The sequence below is a fragment of the Pituophis catenifer genome, unplaced genomic scaffold (genome assembly GCF_029215685.1).
Source record: "Pituophis catenifer annectens isolate HBS135680 unplaced genomic scaffold, rPitCat1.0.hap2 SCAF_1, whole genome shotgun sequence".
In the NCBI taxonomy this organism is placed as follows: domain Eukaryota; kingdom Metazoa; phylum Chordata; class Lepidosauria; order Squamata; family Colubridae; genus Pituophis; species Pituophis catenifer.
In genome coordinates this window covers 96,418,736-96,440,744 of record NW_027256881.1, presented here as the reverse complement: position 1 = coordinate 96,440,744, position 22,009 = coordinate 96,418,736, and the positions used below count along the sequence as shown (strand labels likewise).

The window sequence follows — 22,009 nt, the reverse complement described above, 5'->3', positions numbered from 1 at the left end:
GCTCATCTCCGTTTCTAAGCCGAGGAGCCAGTGCTGTCCAAAGACATCTCCATGGTCATATGGTCGTCATGACTAAACGCCGAAGGTGCATGGAGCGCTGTTATCTTCCCATCAAAGTGGTCCCTATTTTTCTACTTGCATTTTTTACATGCTTTCGAACTGCTAGGTTGGTAGAAGCTGGGACAAGTAGTGGGAGCTCACTCTGTTACGCGGCACTAGGGATTTGAACCGCTGAACTGCCGACCTTCTGATCGACAAGTTCAGCGTCTTAGCCACTGAGCCACCGCGTCCCTCATATATACATTTATTTGTTAAATTTATAAATTGTGTTACTCCAGAAGTTTCAGGCAGTATACAAAATCCAGCTATCAACCATATTTCCTTGGAGAGGTACTAGCCCCCAACCTTTCTGGTGCCAGGGACTAGTTTCGGAAGAAAAATTGTCTTCCATGGACATGTGGAGGGAAGGGAGGTAGTTTCACATGCAACCAGTGGTGGGTTTCAAAATTTTTTACTACCAGCTCTGTGGGTGTGGCTTGGTGGGTGTGGCATGGCTTGGTGGGCGTGGCTTGGTGGGTGTGGCATGGCTTGGTGGGTGTGGCAGGGGAAGGATACTGTAAAATCTCCATTCCCTCCCCAATCCGGGTAAGGTTACTGCAAAATCCCCATTTCCTCCCAATCATCTGGGACTCTTGAGGCAGAGAATAGATGGGGGCAGGGCCAGTCAGAATTTTTACTACCGGTTCTCTGAACTATTCAAAATTTCCGCTACCGGTTCTCCAGAACTGGTCAGAACCTGCTGAAACCCACCTCTGCATGCAACCTAGATCCCATGCATGCTAAGGTGAAGCTTCGCTTGCTCATCTGCCACTTGCAAGGCCCAGTTCCTAACAGGCTGAGTGGTACCAGTCCGTGGGCCAGGGGTTTGAGGATCCCTACAGCAAGCTGTTCCAAAGAAGGGTAGAAGCCAAGGAAAATATTGTCTCTGTGTCTTGCTTTTTAAAGTCAGTAAATTCACCACTGCCACTCTGAAAGTCATGCTCTTGAGCACCTCCAACATCACACACACACACACATCCACACACACACACACACACACACACTCACACACACACGCTATCACCAGCTCTAGTGCTGCTCCTGCTGCTTTAACTGCTAAACTGATTGGTGCACCAGGATTTCTATGAAGCCAATAATTATTTGTAATTTTTCAATTACAAATTCCTTTGTATTTTTAAAATTACAAAACCCTTTCCCAAGTACAAGTTACGCAGGCCCAGAGGCTAAACAATCTAACAATACTGCCCTCCAGGTTGCTGGAAAATTCTCCAAGTATTCTGGACCCATTAGGTTCCTGGGATGGGCCACCTTAATCAGCCAAGCCTCCCTCAATTTGCAAGGAATCAATGTATTTAAGACAAATGATTGATGGAAACTTCCACAGAATCAGATCTGGTTCCATTTGTCCAGAGTTAAAAATCAGAACTAATGTGTTGCTGATAATGTGGGTCAGGCTAATAATGATCTAGGATCAACCTAGGGTTGCCATGGTGGCCATCAGATTGTAGGTCATCTCAGTCCCCAGAGAGAGGAGTTTGACATCTCAGAGCAACTAGCCGGGGTAAATTCACCACCAGAATCACTGTTATTATTAAGCCTGATCTCAGTTCCCTCGGTGTGAATAGTGAATAGTTACAATAGAGAGAAGGAACATGGACATATGCAAAGAAATACCACAATAAAAATAATAAAATAAAATAATAAAATATAAAATAAAATATAAAGCAAAACAAAACAAAAGCTATGGGAGAGATAAACCTTCAGGAGAAAAATCCAAAACAGGAAAATACGTTTTGCATGTATTTGGTAGCCATAAAATGCTGACCCAAAGCTGATGGGGCGTTAAACAGAAAAGGAGAGGGTGGTAATAGAAAATGTTCAGCGCTGCAAAATTTGCTACAGATTTCGCTTATATATATATATTAATTGTAAATCCTTCCTTACAGTTTGCAGTGGTGGGTTGCCCCGGTTCAGACCGGTTCGCAAGAACTGGTAGTAAAACCGGTGTGAGGCCCTGCCCACCGCCCCGGATGTCGTCATCAGCGATCTGCGAATGCGCAGAAGCTTCTCCGCATGCGCAGAAGCAAGACGTGCATGATCCCATTGCGAACCGGTAGTAAAGGTAAGTAGAACCCACCCCTGATGGTTTGGCTGTGTAACTATTAGCAAAGGAGGAGGCACAGCAAAACACAGAGGGGAAGGACCACAATGAGCAGGAAAAAAAATATTTAGAAGGTAACAGATGCAAAGAAACAAAGGACCAAACTGTCCAGTGGAAGACGGACACTTATTCTCCACACAGACAAGGAAGACAAGGTTTGTTTATATTCCTCCAAGGTCCCTTCCAACTCTGTTACTGTTACCACTACTTGACCAGACATTGATGCAAAACTGGAGGGGGGGAGTGTAATTGGGAGAAAGAAAGCTAGCTCTCTCTCTCTCTCTTCCTCCCCCCCCTTCTCTCAAAGTGTTGCAATATGGAGATGTTAAAAGTGTGCTTCTCAGCCAAGCGCTAAGGTCAATTCAGAGCCATTGTTTAAATAGCCCACAGCTGAAAACTGTATTACTTTGCCTGTCTGGTGAATGCTTCTCCTTGTCTTCTCTCTGATCCTGCAGTTTCCTCCTCCTCTTCCCCGCCTCCTCTCTTGCTTGGAAAACTGTGCCAATTGCTCAGAGAGGTGAAAGCAAGGAGGAGATGCGGGTGAAAGCTCCTTACTTCAGCAGTTCTTTCTCTTTGGCACACAGGATCGTTTTACATGAGCACAAGCCAAGTCAGTATTGATCAATGTCACCCCTCCTTTGAGAAAATCTCCAGAGATTGGAAAGAAGATCTTTTGTCCTTCAAAGTGTTCTGTGAAAGAATTGCTGTAGAGTTGAATTCTTGTTAAAAGATGTGCTCCTTAGCCCATTGTAGAGGGCTCCAAGAACACCAACTAAGGAAATTGCATCAGGTCCCATTTCAAGAGTAATGTGTGCGCAGTGTAATAGAGCTGTTGGGAAGGTCAAGTATGAGCTGAGAGCAGCTATTAGTGAATGCTAGCCGACATTCATTGCTTCTGAAGGACAAGGCAGATTTATTAAGAAGCACACAGAACTGGAAAACCACATTGCTTGAAGAAGGGAAGGGGAGGGGTGGGAAGGGAAAGAGAGGGGAGGGGAGGGAAGGGAAGAGGAGGGGAGGGAAGGCAAGAGAAGAGAAGGGGAGGGAAGGGAAGGGAAGAGGAGGGGAGGGAAAGGAAGGGAAAGGGAGGGGAGGGAAGGAGTGGGAAGGGAAAGGGAGGGAGGGAGGGGCAAGAAGAGAAAGGGAGGGGAGGGAAGGGAAGAGAAGAGGAGGGAAGGGAGGGGAGGGAAAGGGAGGGGAAGGGAAGTGGGACTCCTTTTTTGTCTCTTAAAAAGTGAGACTTTTCAAAAGCCACACATGGGGACACTCTATGAAGGCTCTTTCCTTCAAATCTCTCTTTCTGACTCCCCACCCCCTGGCCACAACTGTGATCGAGCCCCATCCTTTTTGTGTGTGCTGCCAAATAGACTTTTGTGGGCAGCATCTAGGTTTTTTTTTTTGACCTCACCCCTTCTGACAGTTCTGCTTTCTCCATTTAAGGAGGCGCAATCTCTCCAAAGAAGCCCACGTTAGCTAATTATGATGCTTACTCATTAATCAGGAAGGTAGGACCACTCCTGTAAGATTCATTCTGGATTTGCTACAGACCTGACAAATGCTAGGCAGGCTGATTCATCTGAGAAGAGTAATAAGTTGGTTTTCATAAGCTATGTTTCTTAGGTGGCATATAAAATGATTAAAGGCCTGGAGACTAAAACATATGAAGAATGGTTGGAGGATTTGGGTTTGGCTAGTCTAGAGAAAAGAAGGACTGGGGGGGTGGGGGAACTGGACGGGACATGATAGCAATGTTCCAATATTTGAGAGGCTGCCACAAAGACGAGGGGGTCAACTTATTTACCAAAGCACCTGGAGGCAGGACAAGAAACAATGGATGGAAACTAATCAAGGAGAGATTTAACATAGAAATAAGGAGAAATTTCCTAACAGTGAGGGCAATTAACCAATGAAGCTTGCCTTCAGACATTGTGGGTACTTCATCAGTAGAGGCTTTTAAAAAGAGACTAGACAGTCACTTGTCTGAAATGGTATAGGGCCGTGATGGCGAACCTATGGCGCGCGTGCCACCTGTGGCACGCGGAGCCATATTGGTGGGCACGCAAGCTCAGCTCCAGCGCGCATGCACGCGCTGGCCAGCTGATTTTCAGGTCTTTTGGGCCTACTGGAAGTTGGGAAACAGGCTGTTTCTGGCCTCTGGAGGGCCCCAGGGGGGTGGGGAAGGCCGTTTTCACCTTCCGCAGGCTCCTAGAAAGCCTCTGGAGCCTGGGGAGGGCAAAAAACGGGCCTACCGGGCCCACCGGGCCATCATGTGCTAAAAGCGGGGGGAGCACGGGGGGGGTCACGCACAGGGGCGGGGCACATAGAATTATGGGTGTGGGCATGCACACACACAACCTCTCTGCACTCCCCCCGCTTTTGGCACGTGATGGCAAAAAGGTTAGCCATCACTGGTATAGGGTTTCCTACTTGAGCAGAAAGCTGAACTTGAAGACCTCCAAGGTCCCTTCCAGTTCTATTCTATGTCTATTTATATGATAAAATTGAAAAAGATCAATACCAACATTAGAATAAGAATGTCATAATGTACATGAAAGCAGTACATTTGGTGATTGCTCGTTAGCCAGATGTTTTTCCATAACTTTAAAAAAAGGTGGCATTAAGAGCAGCTTAATCCATTTTATTTATTGAAAGTGAAATAGAAGCCCATCTGAAGCACTATATGAGCTAAGTCACCAACAAAACAGGGTCCTTCCGTTAAATTTAATTCCTTCAGTTTGGACAAAGGGCAACTTGGTCTGTAATCAACCTTAAAGCTTAAACAAGAATGTCTTTTCCTCTTCTTTCTCAGTATGATTTGACTGTCAGCAGCTCCCATAGTCCTAGATCTGTCATATGTTCTGAATTAAAAAAAAATGTATTGAGAAGATTGGATGCGATTCAAGTCTCTGTTTTGGATATTCCCATCTTGGTCCACAAGTGTCTCCATTTTTCTCACTGACAAATGAAGTTATAACACACATAATGCAGTAAATGCAGAAGACAAAATTGCCCCCAAGTAATGTGAGTAGAAGAATTGTACCTATCCATTTTTACTACTGGTATAATCAAATTTAGTGTAAAGAATGCCCATTCTTTTCAGGAGTACAAAAGATCAGATACAATGCACCTTGTCCATTACAAACAATTGTCCACATTTAGAATTGGTCTGCAGCTGCCAGATCAATTAAAACCCCTGTATAAAAACACTGAAGCCATTTGTCATCAACCATACGAAGTACTGGAACAGGGGGATTGCTAACTTTTCATTTGGTCTTATTAGCTATATCTTTAAGAATGTTCTAATATACAGCTATTAGCAGATTTTATTTGACACGTTATCTCACCTTTCATTTAGGAGCACAAAATGACATCTTACAACTGGGTGTTCTCGTCTTGATCCATTCAATTTTATTTATTTTTTTAAAAAACCAAAATAATTTTTAAATGAGGGGTTATATTGCTATACAGTTCAGTATCAGCTTCCAGTGTCATCTTTATTACCAACAATATTTTATGTTGTTGCACAAAGAAAAATTGAGCAAGAAAATATTTGAGAATGTTTTAATGATATTTTGAGTAATGCTCAGAATAGGGCTTCGCTTGAAACAATATTATAAAACTCACAAATTAACTATCTTATAAGAGAAACAGAATTCTCTTGCAACAAAGAGTTAATTATTTAAAAAATTAGCAATTGTTGCTGAAGGTCTGTCTAATATCATTCTTGGGGATAGGCGTAAAGAGGCACAGAACAATTAATACTCCATGAACATATACTATTATACCTACAATAGTGGCCAAACTTGTGGAAACCTTTTGGGAAAAGTGTATTTTTGAAGTTTGATGGCTAATAACACCACTTTTTTTCGGAGTTTCAAGATAATTCGCTGCTGGAATGGCCTGGGAATAGCCCAGACGTTAACCCAATTGAAAATCTATGGAGCTGACAAGGGATGGATTCTACTTAACTTTACTACCGGTTTGCATCGCGCCCGTGCGCTCTGCTGCATATGCACAGATAACCTATGATAACATCCGGGTCAGTGGGCAGAGCCTCCCACTGGTTTTACTACCGGTTCTTGCGAACTGGTCCGAACCGGGGGCAACCCACCACTGGAGCCGACTAAAGAAACTTGTCAGTCAGAAGCGACCCAGCAATAAAACCCAGTTAATAGAAGCAATCATGCAATCTTGGCTTCACATTATAACAGCTGCAGAACTAAAAGACTTGGCTCATTCCATGGGAAGACGTTGTAAGGCCGTAATTCATGCTAAAGGTTACCCAACGAAGCATGATAATTCTTGTTTTTTCTATGTTTTTCACTTTTCTTATTTATACTGTAACTGCTATTCTAATAACAAATCCATCATAAAAGTTATTGCATTACATTCTTGATTAAATTATTTTTCCATTGATATATAATTTTATGGTACTACTGCAAAAAAAAGTGGTGTTATTAGCTAGTTTTAGAAAATACACCTTTCCCAAAAGGTTTCCAGAATTTTGGCCACTACAGTATAACTATGCCCACAAAAACTGAATAATTAAAGATGGAGGAACTCAACTGCAAAATGCAGCAGAAGACTTTAAATGATAGGAAAAACAATAAAAAAGAGTATTTTAATAATAAATGTCATAGATAAATCTTTTCATCACTTTTACATATCTAGTTAAAGAACATGTCTGAATATTTTGATAGCTACTCCAACATGTTACCACCAGATATGTTGGACTAGTTTCCATCAATCCAAACCAAAAGAGCCAATAGCAGGATTTGATTGCTGTTATGTGGGTACATTGCTGTGCCTTGAAGATGTTGACTAGGATTGGGGAGATCCAGTTTCTAATCCGCCTTCACCCACAGAAGCTCACTTTGACCAGTCACTCTACCTAACCTAATCCAGAACTGTTGTGGTGAAAAGCTGGAGAAGAAATTGTCATATATGTTGTCTTGAAATATTGGAAGAAATCAGTAGTGGGATTCAAGTAATTTAACAACCGGTTCTCTGCCCGAATGATTTCTTCCAACAACCAGTTTGCCAAACTACTCAGAAAGTTAACAACCGGTTCTCCCGAAGTGGTGCGAACTAGCTGAATCCCACCACTGGAAGAAATGCTGGATCTCTCCCTCAGCCTCCCCCCCCCCCCTCTCTCTCTCTCTCACACACACACACACACACACACTTTCCAAGACTGCGATACTGCTGGTATGTTGCCACAAAAGCAATACAATACTCTTGCAATGCCTTAACAACAAAATACATTTATTATTACAATAGAATAGTTCATTTTATGCATGGAATAGAGCCCTAAGAAAAGAGTATTAAAGTCGGTAGTTTGAGAGAAAGGCAGCAGGGATACATAAAGAGAAGTCAGACTTAGCTGTTAAATGTCTACTGAAATAGTTAGAGCACCTCCTGGTGGTTAGAAAATGTCTCTGAAAAACACAATACAGAGGCTGTTGTATGCTTCATTGTTCCATTCTAATGAGTGACTAGGCTTTAGTACAAAAAGTTCAGGGAAACCAGTGTATATTTGCAGTGCTTTGAAAGATGAATCTTATATTAAGTCTTAGCAAAATATGCCGAGTGAGAGATTTCAAACCTAATGGAAGCTATTTTTGATTTTGCAAATCAAATGGTTTGAAAGCCAAAGTTCACCTACCTCACCTCTTTTTCTTAAAAAACTGCAACATGCTTCAGAATCCATTGCATTGGCTTTAGAAATTATATGAAACTGAACTCATCTAAAACCTCACTTTGCTTTCAGTTTTGGACCGAGTACCTGGATATTGCCAATAAAGGCAAATATTTGTTGCTCAGGGTTAAAATGGAGGGTTCTTGGTGCTCTCTGAGTTGGTTGTTTTCTTGCAGACTTTCATTACCTAGGTAACGCAATCAGTGCTAGTAAGGAATGGGGTTTGTGCTACATTAAAGTGGATATTATTGAGTTGGCCTAGAGATGGATAAAAAAATAGTCTTGGCAAAGATTGGATGACTATGATGAACTAACATAATGTGGTTCTGATTCATAAACTGCATCCTTGCTTGTGATCAATTAATCAGCTATTTTACGATAGAAGAACCCCAGAACCCCAATCTGTGAAAGTACAGCCAAATGCAGCACCCTTCCGAGTGTATACAACAGTATACACTCTTTTTTTTACTAGTTGGTAAATCTCCCATCCGCTGTTTTCTACTTTCACAATTTGGTGAATCTCCCATCCACTGTTTCCATTAATCCAAAAATAATTGCGCTGGATGTTTCTAGGTAACACTAGTCTGATCACAGCACACACCCAGAAGCATCACAATGATGCTGAAAGTCAAACCAAGGTAAGTCACAGCATGAATCCTGTCCTCTCTTACTTGCATTGCAAAATTGCACACAAGGACATAGGCAGCGGGTGGGCAGAGTTTGCATCATGTTATTGCAACACACTTGGCCATTTCCTTCCCTTCTCCACAGATACCTAGACTGGAATGTTTGTTTGTTTGTAACATTTGCATAGCTGCCCATCTTAAAGGCAAACACCAGGTGGCTTACAGTTCTTCTATGCAAATGGAGAAGCCACACTTCCAAGACTTGTTCTGGCTATTTCTAATTGCAGGTGACTAGTGGGACTGCTCTACACACTGAGGAAAGATCTGCCGGATGAGAACTTTCTCTCCAATGCAAAGAAAGGATGAGAAGCGTGAGCATGTTTAACCAGTGGTTGAAGAAGTCTATCATAATCTCAAAACATACAGGACTTGCCGTTAGACGCTGAATAACGAGGAGAAATCAATATTAAGTATTTACTATAGCTTAAATCTCCACTAACATACACAAATATACGTAAACAAAATTGTAGGACAGAAGAAATCAATAAAGAAAAAAAATGTAAGGACTTCCTTGCATAAATTCCCATAAAGAAAAAGTAGTATCATTTGAAGCAGAATTTCCTTTATTCCCCAAAATAACAGGAAGTTTTCATAATTTATAATGCAGCTACTATTAGTTTCCATTAATGTTGGCTGTAATATTAGTGGATCATGTGTTAGATTTATTATTAATGGCATCAGTGAATTAAATGACGAACATTTAACACCCCAACTTTCATCAATACGTTTTCTCTCGGATACCCAATACCCTTCAACATCACTTGGGAGTTTTGCTTGATGTTTTATTAATTCCCTTAGTACTATAACTTTTCGGGTGACCCTGAAATGTTTTTTTTTGTGGATGATGTAGTCAAAGACCTTGTGTAGACAAGGAGCTTTAAGAATGAGACCATCACACTGACACCTCAACTTGTGTCTAAATCAGCAAGAGATGGATGAGTCTTCTACATTAAATTTCACAAAACTATATGAAATTTCAGGTTAGATCCTAGACAATACAAGGAAAGCAAAAGCAGATACTGTCATGTACAGTAGCCAAAATTGTGGAAATCTTTTGGGAAAAGTGTATTTTTGAGGTTTGATGGCTAATAACACCACTTTTTTTTTTTTTTTTTTTTTTTTTTGAGTTTCAAGATAATCATATTCCGCTGCTGGAATGGCCTGGGAATAGCCCAAACCTTAACCAAATGAAAATCTATGGAGCCAACTAAAGAAACTTGTTAGTCAGAAGCGACCCAGCAATAAAACCCAGTTAATAGAAGCAATCATTCAATCTTGGTTTTACATTATAACAGCTGCAGAACCAAAAGACTTGGCTCACTCCATGGGAAGACTTTGTAAGGCCGTAATTCATGCTAAAGGTTACCCAACGAAGTATTAATTGCCTTAATAATTTTTGTATATCTCATTTTTTCTATGGTGATAATTTTTGTATATCTCATTTTTTCTATGTATTTCACTTTTCTTCTTTATACTGTAACTTAAAAGATATTGCATTACATTCTTGATTAAATTATCTTTCCATTGATGTATAATTTTATGGTACTACTGCAAAAAAAAAAGTGTTGTTATTAGCTAGTTTTAGAAAATACACTTTCCCCAAAAGGTTTCCACAATTTTGGCCACTACTGTATGATGTTCAATGTACAATCAAAACATTTATTACAATTAGGGAGAGGATGTCTCAGAGCATTTTATACATCCTCTGTAAAGCAAAGCATGGCACTAAAAATGGACTGAGGACAGGTATTGGTTGACATTTTATTGGGGGAAAGCAGTGATAATCATACATATTAGTTGAAGTAAATTGCCACATTAATCATTTTAATAGCTTACAAATTTAGCAGCTAAACTATCCTATTGAACAAAGAATCCAAGCTCCTTCCTGAGCCAAATATAATAAATGTTATTGGTTACCTAATTAAAGTCATAGATTAGTACTCATTATGAAATGGAACTAGACAAAAATATGGTAAAGCCAAACAGAAGTTAAAGAAGGGAGGGGGGCTCCTCCCACTTTTCAAGCATTTTGGAGTTCATTTTACTTGAATACAAAATAGTTGAAATCACACATTTCTATAGGGTGTTAAGAAGAAAACTAAAATAATTTTAAAAACTTTAATGTACGTCTTCAATAGGGATTCTTCATCTCATAATTCACCAAAATATGCTAATTGAATAATATATGGATTTATATTTTAGGGAACCATCCAAATAAAATAGTGTCTCATTCATTGCTTTTCAATCTGTTCAATCTGCAGACTCAACTACCTTAAGGCTGTAGTTTTATACATCTCCTGTCCTGATCATGGGAAAACACTCTAGTCCACATAAACCTTAGCCCCTGAACAATGTCCTCTGAAAATCTGAAGCTCATTGTTGGAAAGGTCTTAATATCACAGGATATCTGCAGGAAGGAAGACAAGTGACATTGTGCATACTATGACACAAAATGATGCCAAAATGTGACATCGTAACACAATTTGACATGATGTACGTCCTCTATCAAATGCATATGCTTAAACAGACATAAAAAGAGAAACATTTCCAATCTACTACCGGATTTCCCAATACTGCAGAGATTTAGACTAACTCTCAATGAAGAGAAAACCCAGAATGAAGATGGTTTGTTTTTCAGGGCTGTTGCCTGCACCTGGTGAGTTGGAGAGTACTAAGTTTATTTCACTTTGAGCACTCCAATCACATCATTTTTTTTGCAGAAGCATGCTCTTTTTAGAACCCAATTCAATTTTTAAAAAGTCTGTTAGGTTGCTTATTATTTGCAGCATTATTCCCACAACAAATATAAACCAATTATAAAAGTACCACAATGTATTTTTGAGAAGGTAGCAGGCACTGAAGTTTAAGTTTTAGCAAATTTCTGAACCTCTTCATCCCAGTCAAAGTCTAACAGTGCATCGTCCAGATCAGTTACCGAGAACAATGATTTCCCTGAAATTCTGTGAGCGTTTCCTAATTCAAAGCACTTCCGGGTGGGTTCTGCACAATCTTTCTGAGTCTTCAATGGCTGCCTTTCTCTCACTTTTTCATTAGTGGTGATATTCAAGGAAACTGGAGATTCGTCTGATGGTGTAAAGGCAAATTTTGCTAGCTTTGCTAAAGTGCTGGAGCACACTTTTCTTGAATCTTGGCCATCCAAATTTTCTATTCTTGCCCCTGATGTATTTGTGAAAGAAATGGCTGTGGCTTTAGCTGGCTTTGGCTTGTCTTCCTCTTTCTTGTTTTTACAGGCTTGCTTCTCCTTGGCCGTATTTCCTGTGTTAAGACTGTAGCTTCCCTGATGTTTATCAGGATCTTCTTCCCTCAGATGTTCTCCTTTCGATGTACTTTGGGTAAAAAGGTCAGGGTTGTAAATAGTCTCCTGTAACGTGCGATGTTCCTCATTTTCAGGAGGCAGAGCAAGCTTAGGCTTTCGCTGAAAGGAAAATTTAGCAAACTTAGAAGGGGCAGCTTCTGAGTTCTCAGGGATGTCAGGTTCATTGCAATTTCTTACTTTGTTGGTCTGGTCTCTATTTCGCTTCCGATTTAAAGTTGTTGATGTCAAATGTCTTGAAGGCACATTGTGACACAGAGAAGCCCCAGTATTTTTTTCAGGACAATCTGGGATAATTGCAGGATGAGAAGATACTGAAGGTTGATGATGCTCAGTTTTGGAATCTGCTGTATTTGTACAAAATCTCCGTATGCTTTCAATATTTCTCTTCTGCCACTTCTTAGAGGCCCTTTGAGTAATGACTGAATTAGGTGTGTTAGGTATAGCATCTGAACTTTTATGGATGGCCCCTGAAGTGGAATTTATAGGTTTTTGTATCCTCTCAAGGGCAAAAATAGTCTGTATACAAGAGTCCCCTTGGTCTTTTTTTGTCAATGATTCCCTCTTCTTGGTTTGCTCAGCTTCTCTTAAACAGTTCTTTTTAGAAGATCTACTATTCATTGCTTCCAAATCCAGATTGTCCTGAGATATTACTGCAACTGGAAAATTACAAGTGGCCTTCTCACTTTCCATGTTATCTTCTGCTATACTATCAAACCAGTTCAAGGTGTTATCACTGTTGCTCTCGTTAAGACTCTTCAATTTCTCTCTTACTTGGGCATCATTAGATACTTGTCTGGTTGGGAATCCCAGATCCGTATCAGCATCAGAACTTATTTTGGCTGACAAAGGCTGTAACTGAATATTATTTTCTTCTTTTTCTGAATGTTGGGAATGAATCCTCTGCTCTAATTCCCCGAATGTGTCATGACTTAAAGATACTCCTTTGCACTGCAGAGATGGGCTTAAATTTCCATTTTGTAAAAACCTAAGAAAATTAAAAGGAAAATATTTTTTGCCAAAATAAGTTGCATTTTTAGAAGCTTTGAAATATAGAAGTGATGTTTTTTATGGTTGCAAACATTAGTAAATACATGACTTTAGGAATTTGACTTAAAACAGACTAGAAGATTTGCTTTTTGTGAATACAGGTAGTTCTCAATTTACGACTGTAATTGAGCTCAGATCTATGGTCATAAGTCATTGCATAAGTCACATGACCTGACCCAATTTTTTTTTTGACATTTTTTGTAGTGGTTGTTAAGTGACTGCTGTAATCATTAAGCAAATGCTGCAGTTGTTAAATGAATCAATTTCCTTCAATGGGTATTCACATGACTGCAGAATACTGAAAACAGCCATAAAAATAACCTGGTTGCCAAGTGCCCAAAATGCAATCATATGACTTTGTGGGTTGGAGTGTGGCCATTGTAACTTTAAATATGGGTCATAAGTAGCTGCGGGGAAATCCATCGTAACTTCAAACAGCTGTTAAGGAACCGGTCATAAGTTGATGACTACCTGTGAATAATATTCAAGCAAACCATTCTTCTGCAGTAGAATTCTGTGTTTATTTACTCAGGAATAAATGGAGTTTTTTCTGTCATATGTTTAGGACTGCAATCCTAGGTAGGTATTGATATTAGTTTTGCATATAAATAAACAAATAACAGAACGATTCTCTCTTATACTGTTAATTATTTTCATCCATATGCCTTCAAGACCCTGGCTTACAAGAAAATATTAATATTCATCACGTCACACATTGTCATAGCAGCAGACGTGTAATCTGATTTAAAGCTGATGTTTTTCCACCCGAATATAAATATTTTGCACCTGCCCAGCCTTCTTAATTCCTCCTGCAGAAGGTGTTGCAACTCCAGCTTCTTCAAGATTAGTTCACACTGCATTCTATATTGTTCCACCGGATTTTCAGGAAATGAAGTGTGGAGTGCATTGGCACCACCAAGAAGTGCACCTCCCTAAAATAAGACAAGAATTGTGATGCAGAAACTGTTTTCTGTAAATTAATTTTTTTTCTGAAATGGTATAGCGTTTCCTGCCTGAGCAGGGGGTTGGACTAAAATTCTTCCAAGGTGTCTACCAATTCTGTTATTCTGTTAAATTAAACATAGTAAACACTTGGTAAAGTTTGCAAGCATAGAGCAAAATGATGTTTTTCCAAAAAGCCTTAAGAGTTTGCATCCTTGGAACATTACGTAAGGCCCAGAAAATATTCACAACCTTTGGTTTCGATCTTAAATAAAGTAATCAATAAAAAGGAAGTTTTCAAGGAAAAACAATCCAAGAAAGTCCAATTGTCTTTTGAAAAGCATCTTTGGAATAACCATGACCTCCATGATTGAGAATCTCATAGACTTTTAATCAATAAAAAGCTTCCCATCCCATTCTGTTCCCGAGAAGCCTTAGGAAGACATGGGCCACTCCCGAACAAAATGGGATAGTACATAATTGATTATCTTGAGGAAAGAGGGACATTTCCATAAACTGAGGTTCTTAATTCATTAAAAGTTGAGACCTAGAAATCATGTTTAATGGCAGGAGCTGCTAAGAGGAAAGAACAGCTGGTATGCACTAGTTTTTTCTGTACTTGCCCATCCAGATTTGTCCCCATTTCAGAACAATCTAATCATTCTAGGTTTCAGTTTTACAAAACCATAGTTCATCCAAACACTTTTGCCACAAGATGCCTTATCCCATGTTTGAAACAACCCACTTTCCTCATTTTGAACACATATCTACAGATATCTACACATATCCTCGACTTATAATTCATTTAGAGACCGTTCAAAGTTACAACGCCACTGAAAAGTGACTTAAAACTGTTTTTCACACTGACGATCTTTGTAGCATACCCATGACTATGTGATCAAAATTCAGATGCTTGGCAACTGGTTCATACTTATGACTGTTGCTGTATCCCAAGGTCATGTGATCCCCTTTTGCAACCTTCTGACAAGCAAAATCAATGGGGAAGTCAGATTCATTTAACAACCATATTACTAACTTATCAACTGTAGTGATTCACTTAACAAGAGTGGCAAGAAATGTTGTAAACTGGGGCAAAACTCACTTAACAAATGTCTCGCTTAACAATAGAAATTTTGAGCTTAATTATAAGTCGAGGACTATCTGTAGTTCTTTATAAAAGATGTACACAGGGCAGATTAAGGCCCCATGATCTCTTTTATATAGAAAAACCTGTTGAGCTTTGGATTTATCAACAGTGTCAATTTTATAATATTAAAATGAATCATAATAATTTCTTTTCCAGAGCCACATTAACTGAACTTGCTCTTCCATAAGGCTTTTTTTCATACCATTTCTAGAACGTACATGCACACGTCATGCCATACTGTGAGCTCTTTGAGGTAGAGCACGTCAAGAAGCAGACTCCCCAATTCTAGCTGAAACTATGTTGATGTAGGCTATAGAAACAAAATCTTGAAGGTCAGACTCTAATGAATTTGGGAGGAATGAGACTTACCAGCTCACGCTGTATCCTGCCCTTAAATATGCTTTCAACTTTACCTTGCTTCTCCAAGGTCATTGCTTTGGCTCGCCACAAATAGTACTCATATTATAAAAATATCACACAGTAATGTCTTGAAAAGTCATTTAAAACAGAACAGTATTGTGTATGCAGAAAAATGTATTGTCAAGGTACATGGATGTGACCCATTCCAATTTCCATAACTGACTATGAACAGGAATGGACTTTTATGCAAAGTGACAAGACCCTGAAAGTGGAGAACATGGTTTTTTTTAAAAATATATATATATATATGTGCCTACAGTTTGTGGTTCCTTATATTATAGACAATTGTCTCTCTTACCTGTAGTATATATGCAAACTTACCTGCATAGAGGATTCCATCACTGAAACCACAGTTACTGCATCTTCCACAGTTACAATTTCCCTGAACATCAATCGAGCATGTGCTGAAAAACAGGTTTTAAAGAAAATCTATAAAAGTTGATGAGTAAATTGTTACAGGGAATAAACTAAATGCACATACACCTAAGTTTTATTAGGAACACCCTATACCTATTTCCTATTTTATCTAATCTAATCTATCTGGAATGTATTTACTAGCTTAATTTAGTCACAGGTATTCAATACTGCACAGCTGTTTCAGCTGTTTTTTAGATTTAAGTAATCAATGAAAGGACAATTTACTGATGTATTTAAAATCTTGTTCTCCTCTGGAATTGTTCTGTTATCCTGTTTTACTTTGTTTACTTTGTTATTTTGCCTTTTGCTATGCATGTAAGGTTTCAAAATGGGATATATCATAAATAAGCGTACATATCTAATACAGTTATATATCTGTCACTTTATTTCTCTACCTATTAGAATCATCTTCCTACTTATTATAAGTATCTCTATTTCACATACACATACATCTTTTAATACTTATACCCCAAAACATCCGAGTCCACGCTAAATGAAAAAAAGAGCTATGGTGGGGCAGTGGTTAGAATGCAGTACTGCAGGCTAATTTAGTTCACTGTCAGCAGTTCAATTCTCACCGGCTCAAGATTGACTTAGACTTCCAAGGTCGGTAAAATGAGGACCCAGATTGTTGGGGGCGATATGCTGTAAATTGCTTAGAGAGGGCTGTAAAGTACTGTGAAGTGGTATATACATCTAAGTGCTATTGCTATATGCTGTATTTTGATCAGGAGCTCCAGGTGGTCTACATAACATTCTCTCCTTCCATTTTCCCAATGAGAACCACCCACCAACCAAGACATGGAGTAACATTTGGAAACTTAACAAAGAGAGATGCAACCTAGAATTAAGGAGAAATTTCCTGTCAGTAAGAACAATTAATCAGTGGAAGAGCTTGCCTCAGCAGTTGTGGTGCTCCATCGCTGGAGGTTTTTAAAAGATTGGATAGTCATTTGTCCAGTATGGCATAGGGTCTCCATCTTGAGCAAGGGGTCGGACTAGAAGTCCTCCCAGGTCCCTTCCAACTCTGTTATTTTGTATTTTATAAACTTAAGCAAGTCAAAATTATTAATATCCCTAATTGTTTATAACTTCCAGGAAAAAAAATCAGCCACAATTTCTAAGCTAGTATTATTTCAGAGTGTATGTATACATGAGTATATATGCACATACCCAGTGCAAAACAAAACAGCTATTTTGTCACTGATGACAATTGAGGATTGACAGTGAGAATTCCTTGGTTATATTCTGGGGTAATGCCATGTAACTTTATTCTGTTCCAAATTGCTGTATGGTAACATGGTAACCCATTCCAGAAGCAGCAGAAGATTTTATGTAAGGTCATTGAACATATGTGACCAGATGTCTTTCAATGTAGAACACTGAAAGCTGCTCACAGTAATTTCCTTTTTCCTTCTCTTTTCTTGTCCTTCACTTTTTATTTTATTCTACTAATATAACTTTTTCTACTTTTCCTTTTATGCTTCTGTAGTTTTTAATCTTATGTGCTGCCACAGAGAGGGCCTCCTCAGGGTGCCGTCGGCCAGACAGTGTCGGCTGGCGACCCCCAGGGGGAGAGCCTTCTCTGTGGCAGCACCCACCCTCTGGAATGACCTACCCCCCGAGATACGCACGATATCAGACCTCCGGACTTTTCGTCGGGCCCTGAAAACACACCTATTCCATCTAGCCAGGCTGGCTTGATCCCATCCTCTCAGTTTTAATTGAATTCGGTTTTAATTGGGTTGTTTTTAATATCATGGGCCAAAGTTATTTAATTGTTTTTTAAATTGTTTTTAAATTTTATATGCAATGTTTTATCTTGGCTGTACACCGCCCTGAGTCCCGCAGGAGAAGGGCGGTATAGAAATAAAATAAAATAAATAAAATAAATAAATAAATGTAAAATCTTCTTTTAATAAAAAAATCTTACACACACACACAGTCACACACATATACTGCTCATAGTGTGCTTCTGAGATAAACGAAGTACAAAGCATAATAAAGAAAGTACAAAGTGTAATATCTCCTTATTCTATGTTTCAGCTCACACAATAAGTTGGAGATTTCTGCCTGGATCGAATTTTGCATGCATGAAGAAACTTTACATTTTTAAGCTATTTATATAGGGCAAGAATCCTTTGACATCTTGGCCCATGAAACACAGTGTCAAAACAAAGAAAGCTTTTTTGGTGCCCTCTGGAGGTAGACAATAGCATTTGACTTTAGAAGTCAAATCTATCGAACTGGTTAAAATACTGACTGCAACATTTCTTTAATGTGTGTTTGTTAATCAATTCTGTGGAATGCAGCCATTGGAAAAGCAAGTGGGGAAGAAAGGTTTCACCTTCAGCAAGACGGATCAAGCTCTCTAATAAGCGGATGGTGGTTCGGGCTGCGTTCCGGCAATCGCTCTGCCGCTGCATCTGATAGTAGCGGACAAGGATCAGATGGCTTTCATCAGTCAGTATCGGCTGGAGATTCTTGATAAGGCAGAAGTAAGTTTTCATTTTTTCCATAGACCAGAGCTTTTCGGATATGCTTGGGCAGCCTGAAAAAAAGAATTAAATAATAAAGCAACAATAACAATACTATATGCATAAGAGAGTTGAAAAAAAAAAAGTGTTCTAGGCTTAGAAGTGGTTTTCTGAACAATCCAAAACCTAATCAACGTTCAGTAATCATATTTCACAAACTTGAATTCCTCTCTTCAATGTAATATGCTTGGGTGGTTAAGTTTATCTCATTGGCTGAATTCTGACCCTTTGCTGGGCCTCCGACTACTTGTGGTTCACTGTGTGAGCCCCATTGGCTGGGTTCATACCTATCACTAAGTCCTATATATAGCTTATGAAATGACAATTCACATACCACAGTGTCAAAACCCTATTATTTTGGGGGTGGGGTGGGGTGGGGTGGAACTGCTTAGCATAACAAGTCACTTTGGCTATTGTAATCCATTTTCCAATGGTCCCATGCTATTTGTATTATTATTGCTCACACAGTCAGCCAAATATTTAGACTGGATTTAGCATTTGTATCCACTTATCGAGTCCTTCCCAAGGACATACGATAGGGAGATATTGTATAATACTATTAAAGGTATCATCACAGGATGCAGTTCCAAGTAAAATTGTCTTTTGCAATGGACTGATTGTGATTTCTGTTAATGCTGATGGTGTTGTGGTGCTCCAGATGTTTTGGGATTGCACCCAAGTTGCCTATTACTATTTGTACTATCTTTGTCTTCGTTTCCACAGGCATTCTTCAATTTGCAGGTCTTTGTATTTTGTGATTCCCCCCCCCCCCGTTGTCTCTTTTCTGTTCTGTTGTCTCCAGGTATGTGATGTCCACCATCCAAACTTTTTGTCTTTCTTATCAACAATAGTTAAGGATGGGGTGCTACGTGGCAGATGCTTGTCTATTTGAATTCTAAAGTCCCAGAGTATTTTAGCTTCTTTATTTCCTATTACTTGTCCATTTTGTGATTCTACCAGTTCTTGCTTGCAGGCAAATGGTGTTTCTTCCAATACACCATTGTTGCTATTTTTCATTATCTATTTCATTATACTTTATAGTAAGAGTTCAAAAAAATAAACAGAATGTGACAGTACAAAACTAAAACGGTGAAAGAAATGATGAAATAGTAAAAACATTTTTTTCACTACAATCCCCCAAACAGAATTAAAAAAAGGAGGGAAAACAAGAAAACAAGTGAATGTTTAAAAATACTAAACACTAAATACTAAATATATATATATATATATATATATATATATATATATATATATATATATATATATATATATATATATATATATATATATATATTTCTTCTAGCCAGGTTTTCCCTACGTAGCCAAGGTTTTTTTGTAGCTCCAGCTCAGTAGAATCTCATCTACTCGGTTCTGGGCTTTTTTCTTTTCTAACACCTAGCAAGCTCTCACTGCTAGGTGTTAGAAAAGAAAAAAGCCCAGAACCGAGTAGATGAGATTCTACTGAGCTGGAGCTACAAAAAAACCTTGGCTACGTAGGGAAAACCTGGCTAGAAGAAAAACACACATAAACCCTACGAAGAAGTAAGAAAAATATATATATATTAAACATATAGATCTCACTAGTTTATGGAAAATATTTTACAGTATAATACCGTAGTATCAAAATAAAAGGAAAAATATTATTAGCGTTCTTTGCTCTGTTGCACACAGTAGCATCACCTTCATTAAAAGCTTGACCTATAACTGATAATCTTTCATCAGCTTGGTGTGACATAGTAAGTCCAAGGTTTAGTGTTGGAGAGGTCTTTCTTTTCATTTTGTGTAAGGGGATTGGGCAAAATGTTGATAGGCATTTTGAACACTGAGTAATAATACATGACCGATATGAAAATAAGTGGAAGCCACGATGCACAACTAGAACAACTGCATAACATGACAGTAAATGTGTGAGTGAAATAGAAAGAGGTTTTGGTAAGGAACTGTTCAAGCAATTTTAGTGAGAAGTCTTGCAAATTTCCAGATGTTGTTGGCACAAATAACATAACACTGATTTCTTTTTTCTTTTTGCATAACATGAATTTTTAAACAAATTCACAATACAGTAGTAACTTTATACCAAGTGAATTCACATAAGGCAAGGGAAACCCAAATTTGTGCATATAAGTGTATTATGATCAGTGACAAATTGATTCACATAATTCCATAAAAAGTAATATAAAAAGGTTACCTTTATTTTCCAGTATGAAGGATGAAATTATGTGATCCCATTCTTCATTTTTTGTATCCAACAATACCAAGACAAGATCAAACCTGCTAAGAAGAGGGCTTCCAAGGGCTATGTTGACAGAGATGGATTCATTAGTGTCATATTGGCCCTTTGGATTGGTCGCTGCCAAAATTGTGGTCCTTGTATTTAGTTTGCACACTAAACTGAAGGAAAAAGAGGGTGGCATTGGTATTAAATAGAACTGAACTCTTTTAGAAATGATTTTTTTAAAATATTACTGTTAGAACATCTTTCATTCTAAATCTTCATTATGGGATTCCAAAGATTTCAATTTATTTCATGTGAACTGAAGAATTTGGATGATAGTACAAGTCCCTGGAAAAGGCTTGCGGATTATAACAAAGCACAATTTGCATGGGTATGGCAAGCCAAACCAAACCAAACATGTAGGTGATAGATGACAACAATCCTATTTTGACTAGAAGCAACAACACTACACATTTCAAAATGGTGTTGGGTTATCAAACACTTTCTGATCTGATTAATAAAACAGTTTCTTCAATGAGAACAAGAATGAACTATTTGGAAAACTAATACTGAATTTGAAAACTCTAAATTTTGTGAGGTTCCAATCACAATTAATTGAATTCTTCTCTTGCTTTGCTTAAATCTATATAGATATTCCCTGACCAGGTAATCTTCCCCAGATCCTCTTTGTTTAATCCAAACCAGATTATCCTGATACTTGAAAAACTCTTACTCACATCCAAACTTTCATTTCTACCCTGATATATGCCACTTATACATAGAGCTACTGCATGCTTATTTGATGCACTGTAAATGCATACGCCTCTTAAATTATTGTGCATATTCCCAAAGAATCAACCTACAGTCTGACTTGTAGTAAGAGTTTCTATGACAGCTCTTGAATACAGTACGCTTTTGCCTTCTTTAATTTGTTTGACCTTGACCCCAGGTTTGATTTCAAAGAACCAGAAGGATATTTTAGTAGTCATAGCATAACCCTTGTTGCAGGCAGCCAGGCAGCTGTTCTAAATCTGAGTTAGGTTTGATCTATTTCTAGTTGGTGCCATCTTAGACCTTACCTCACATATTGAATGGGAACAAATACAGCACCAATCATCTTAGCTTTCATATTTGTAACAGTACGCAACATGGGAAAAGCATTTTGACTTGAAGCCAGTATCAACAGAGATTCAAAAAGGAAATGAGTGTTGACCCCTTTGCATAATGCCATAAGGATTGCTAAATATGGAAGGGAAAATTTGGAACTCCGGAATACATACTTGGAATGGAAAAAAGGTTCTAAAATTCCATCGGCAGCACCAAACAAGTTTCATTGCGCTCC

General features: G+C 38.6%; 1 protein-coding gene across 1 annotated transcript in view; it reads right to left on the bottom strand.

The window, feature by feature from the left end:
- Positions 1 to 10,696: 10,696 nt before the first annotated feature.
- The window catches only part of MCM9 (minichromosome maintenance 9 homologous recombination repair factor), a 34,664-nt gene continuing 23,351 nt past the window's right edge, over positions 10,697 to 22,009 (bottom strand). Inside the window, exons 8-12 of the mRNA XM_070952920.1 lie at positions 20,641 to 20,843; positions 18,263 to 18,466; positions 15,820 to 15,902; positions 13,776 to 13,921; positions 10,697 to 12,927 (exon numbers count right to left, since the gene is read on the bottom strand). Of these exons, the coding sequence (XP_070809021.1) occupies positions 11,469 to 12,927; positions 13,776 to 13,921; positions 15,820 to 15,902; positions 18,263 to 18,466; positions 20,641 to 20,843 (2,095 nt within the window). The 3' untranslated portion in view covers positions 10,697 to 11,468. The remainder of the gene's footprint in view (positions 12,928 to 13,775; positions 13,922 to 15,819; positions 15,903 to 18,262; positions 18,467 to 20,640; positions 20,844 to 22,009) is intronic.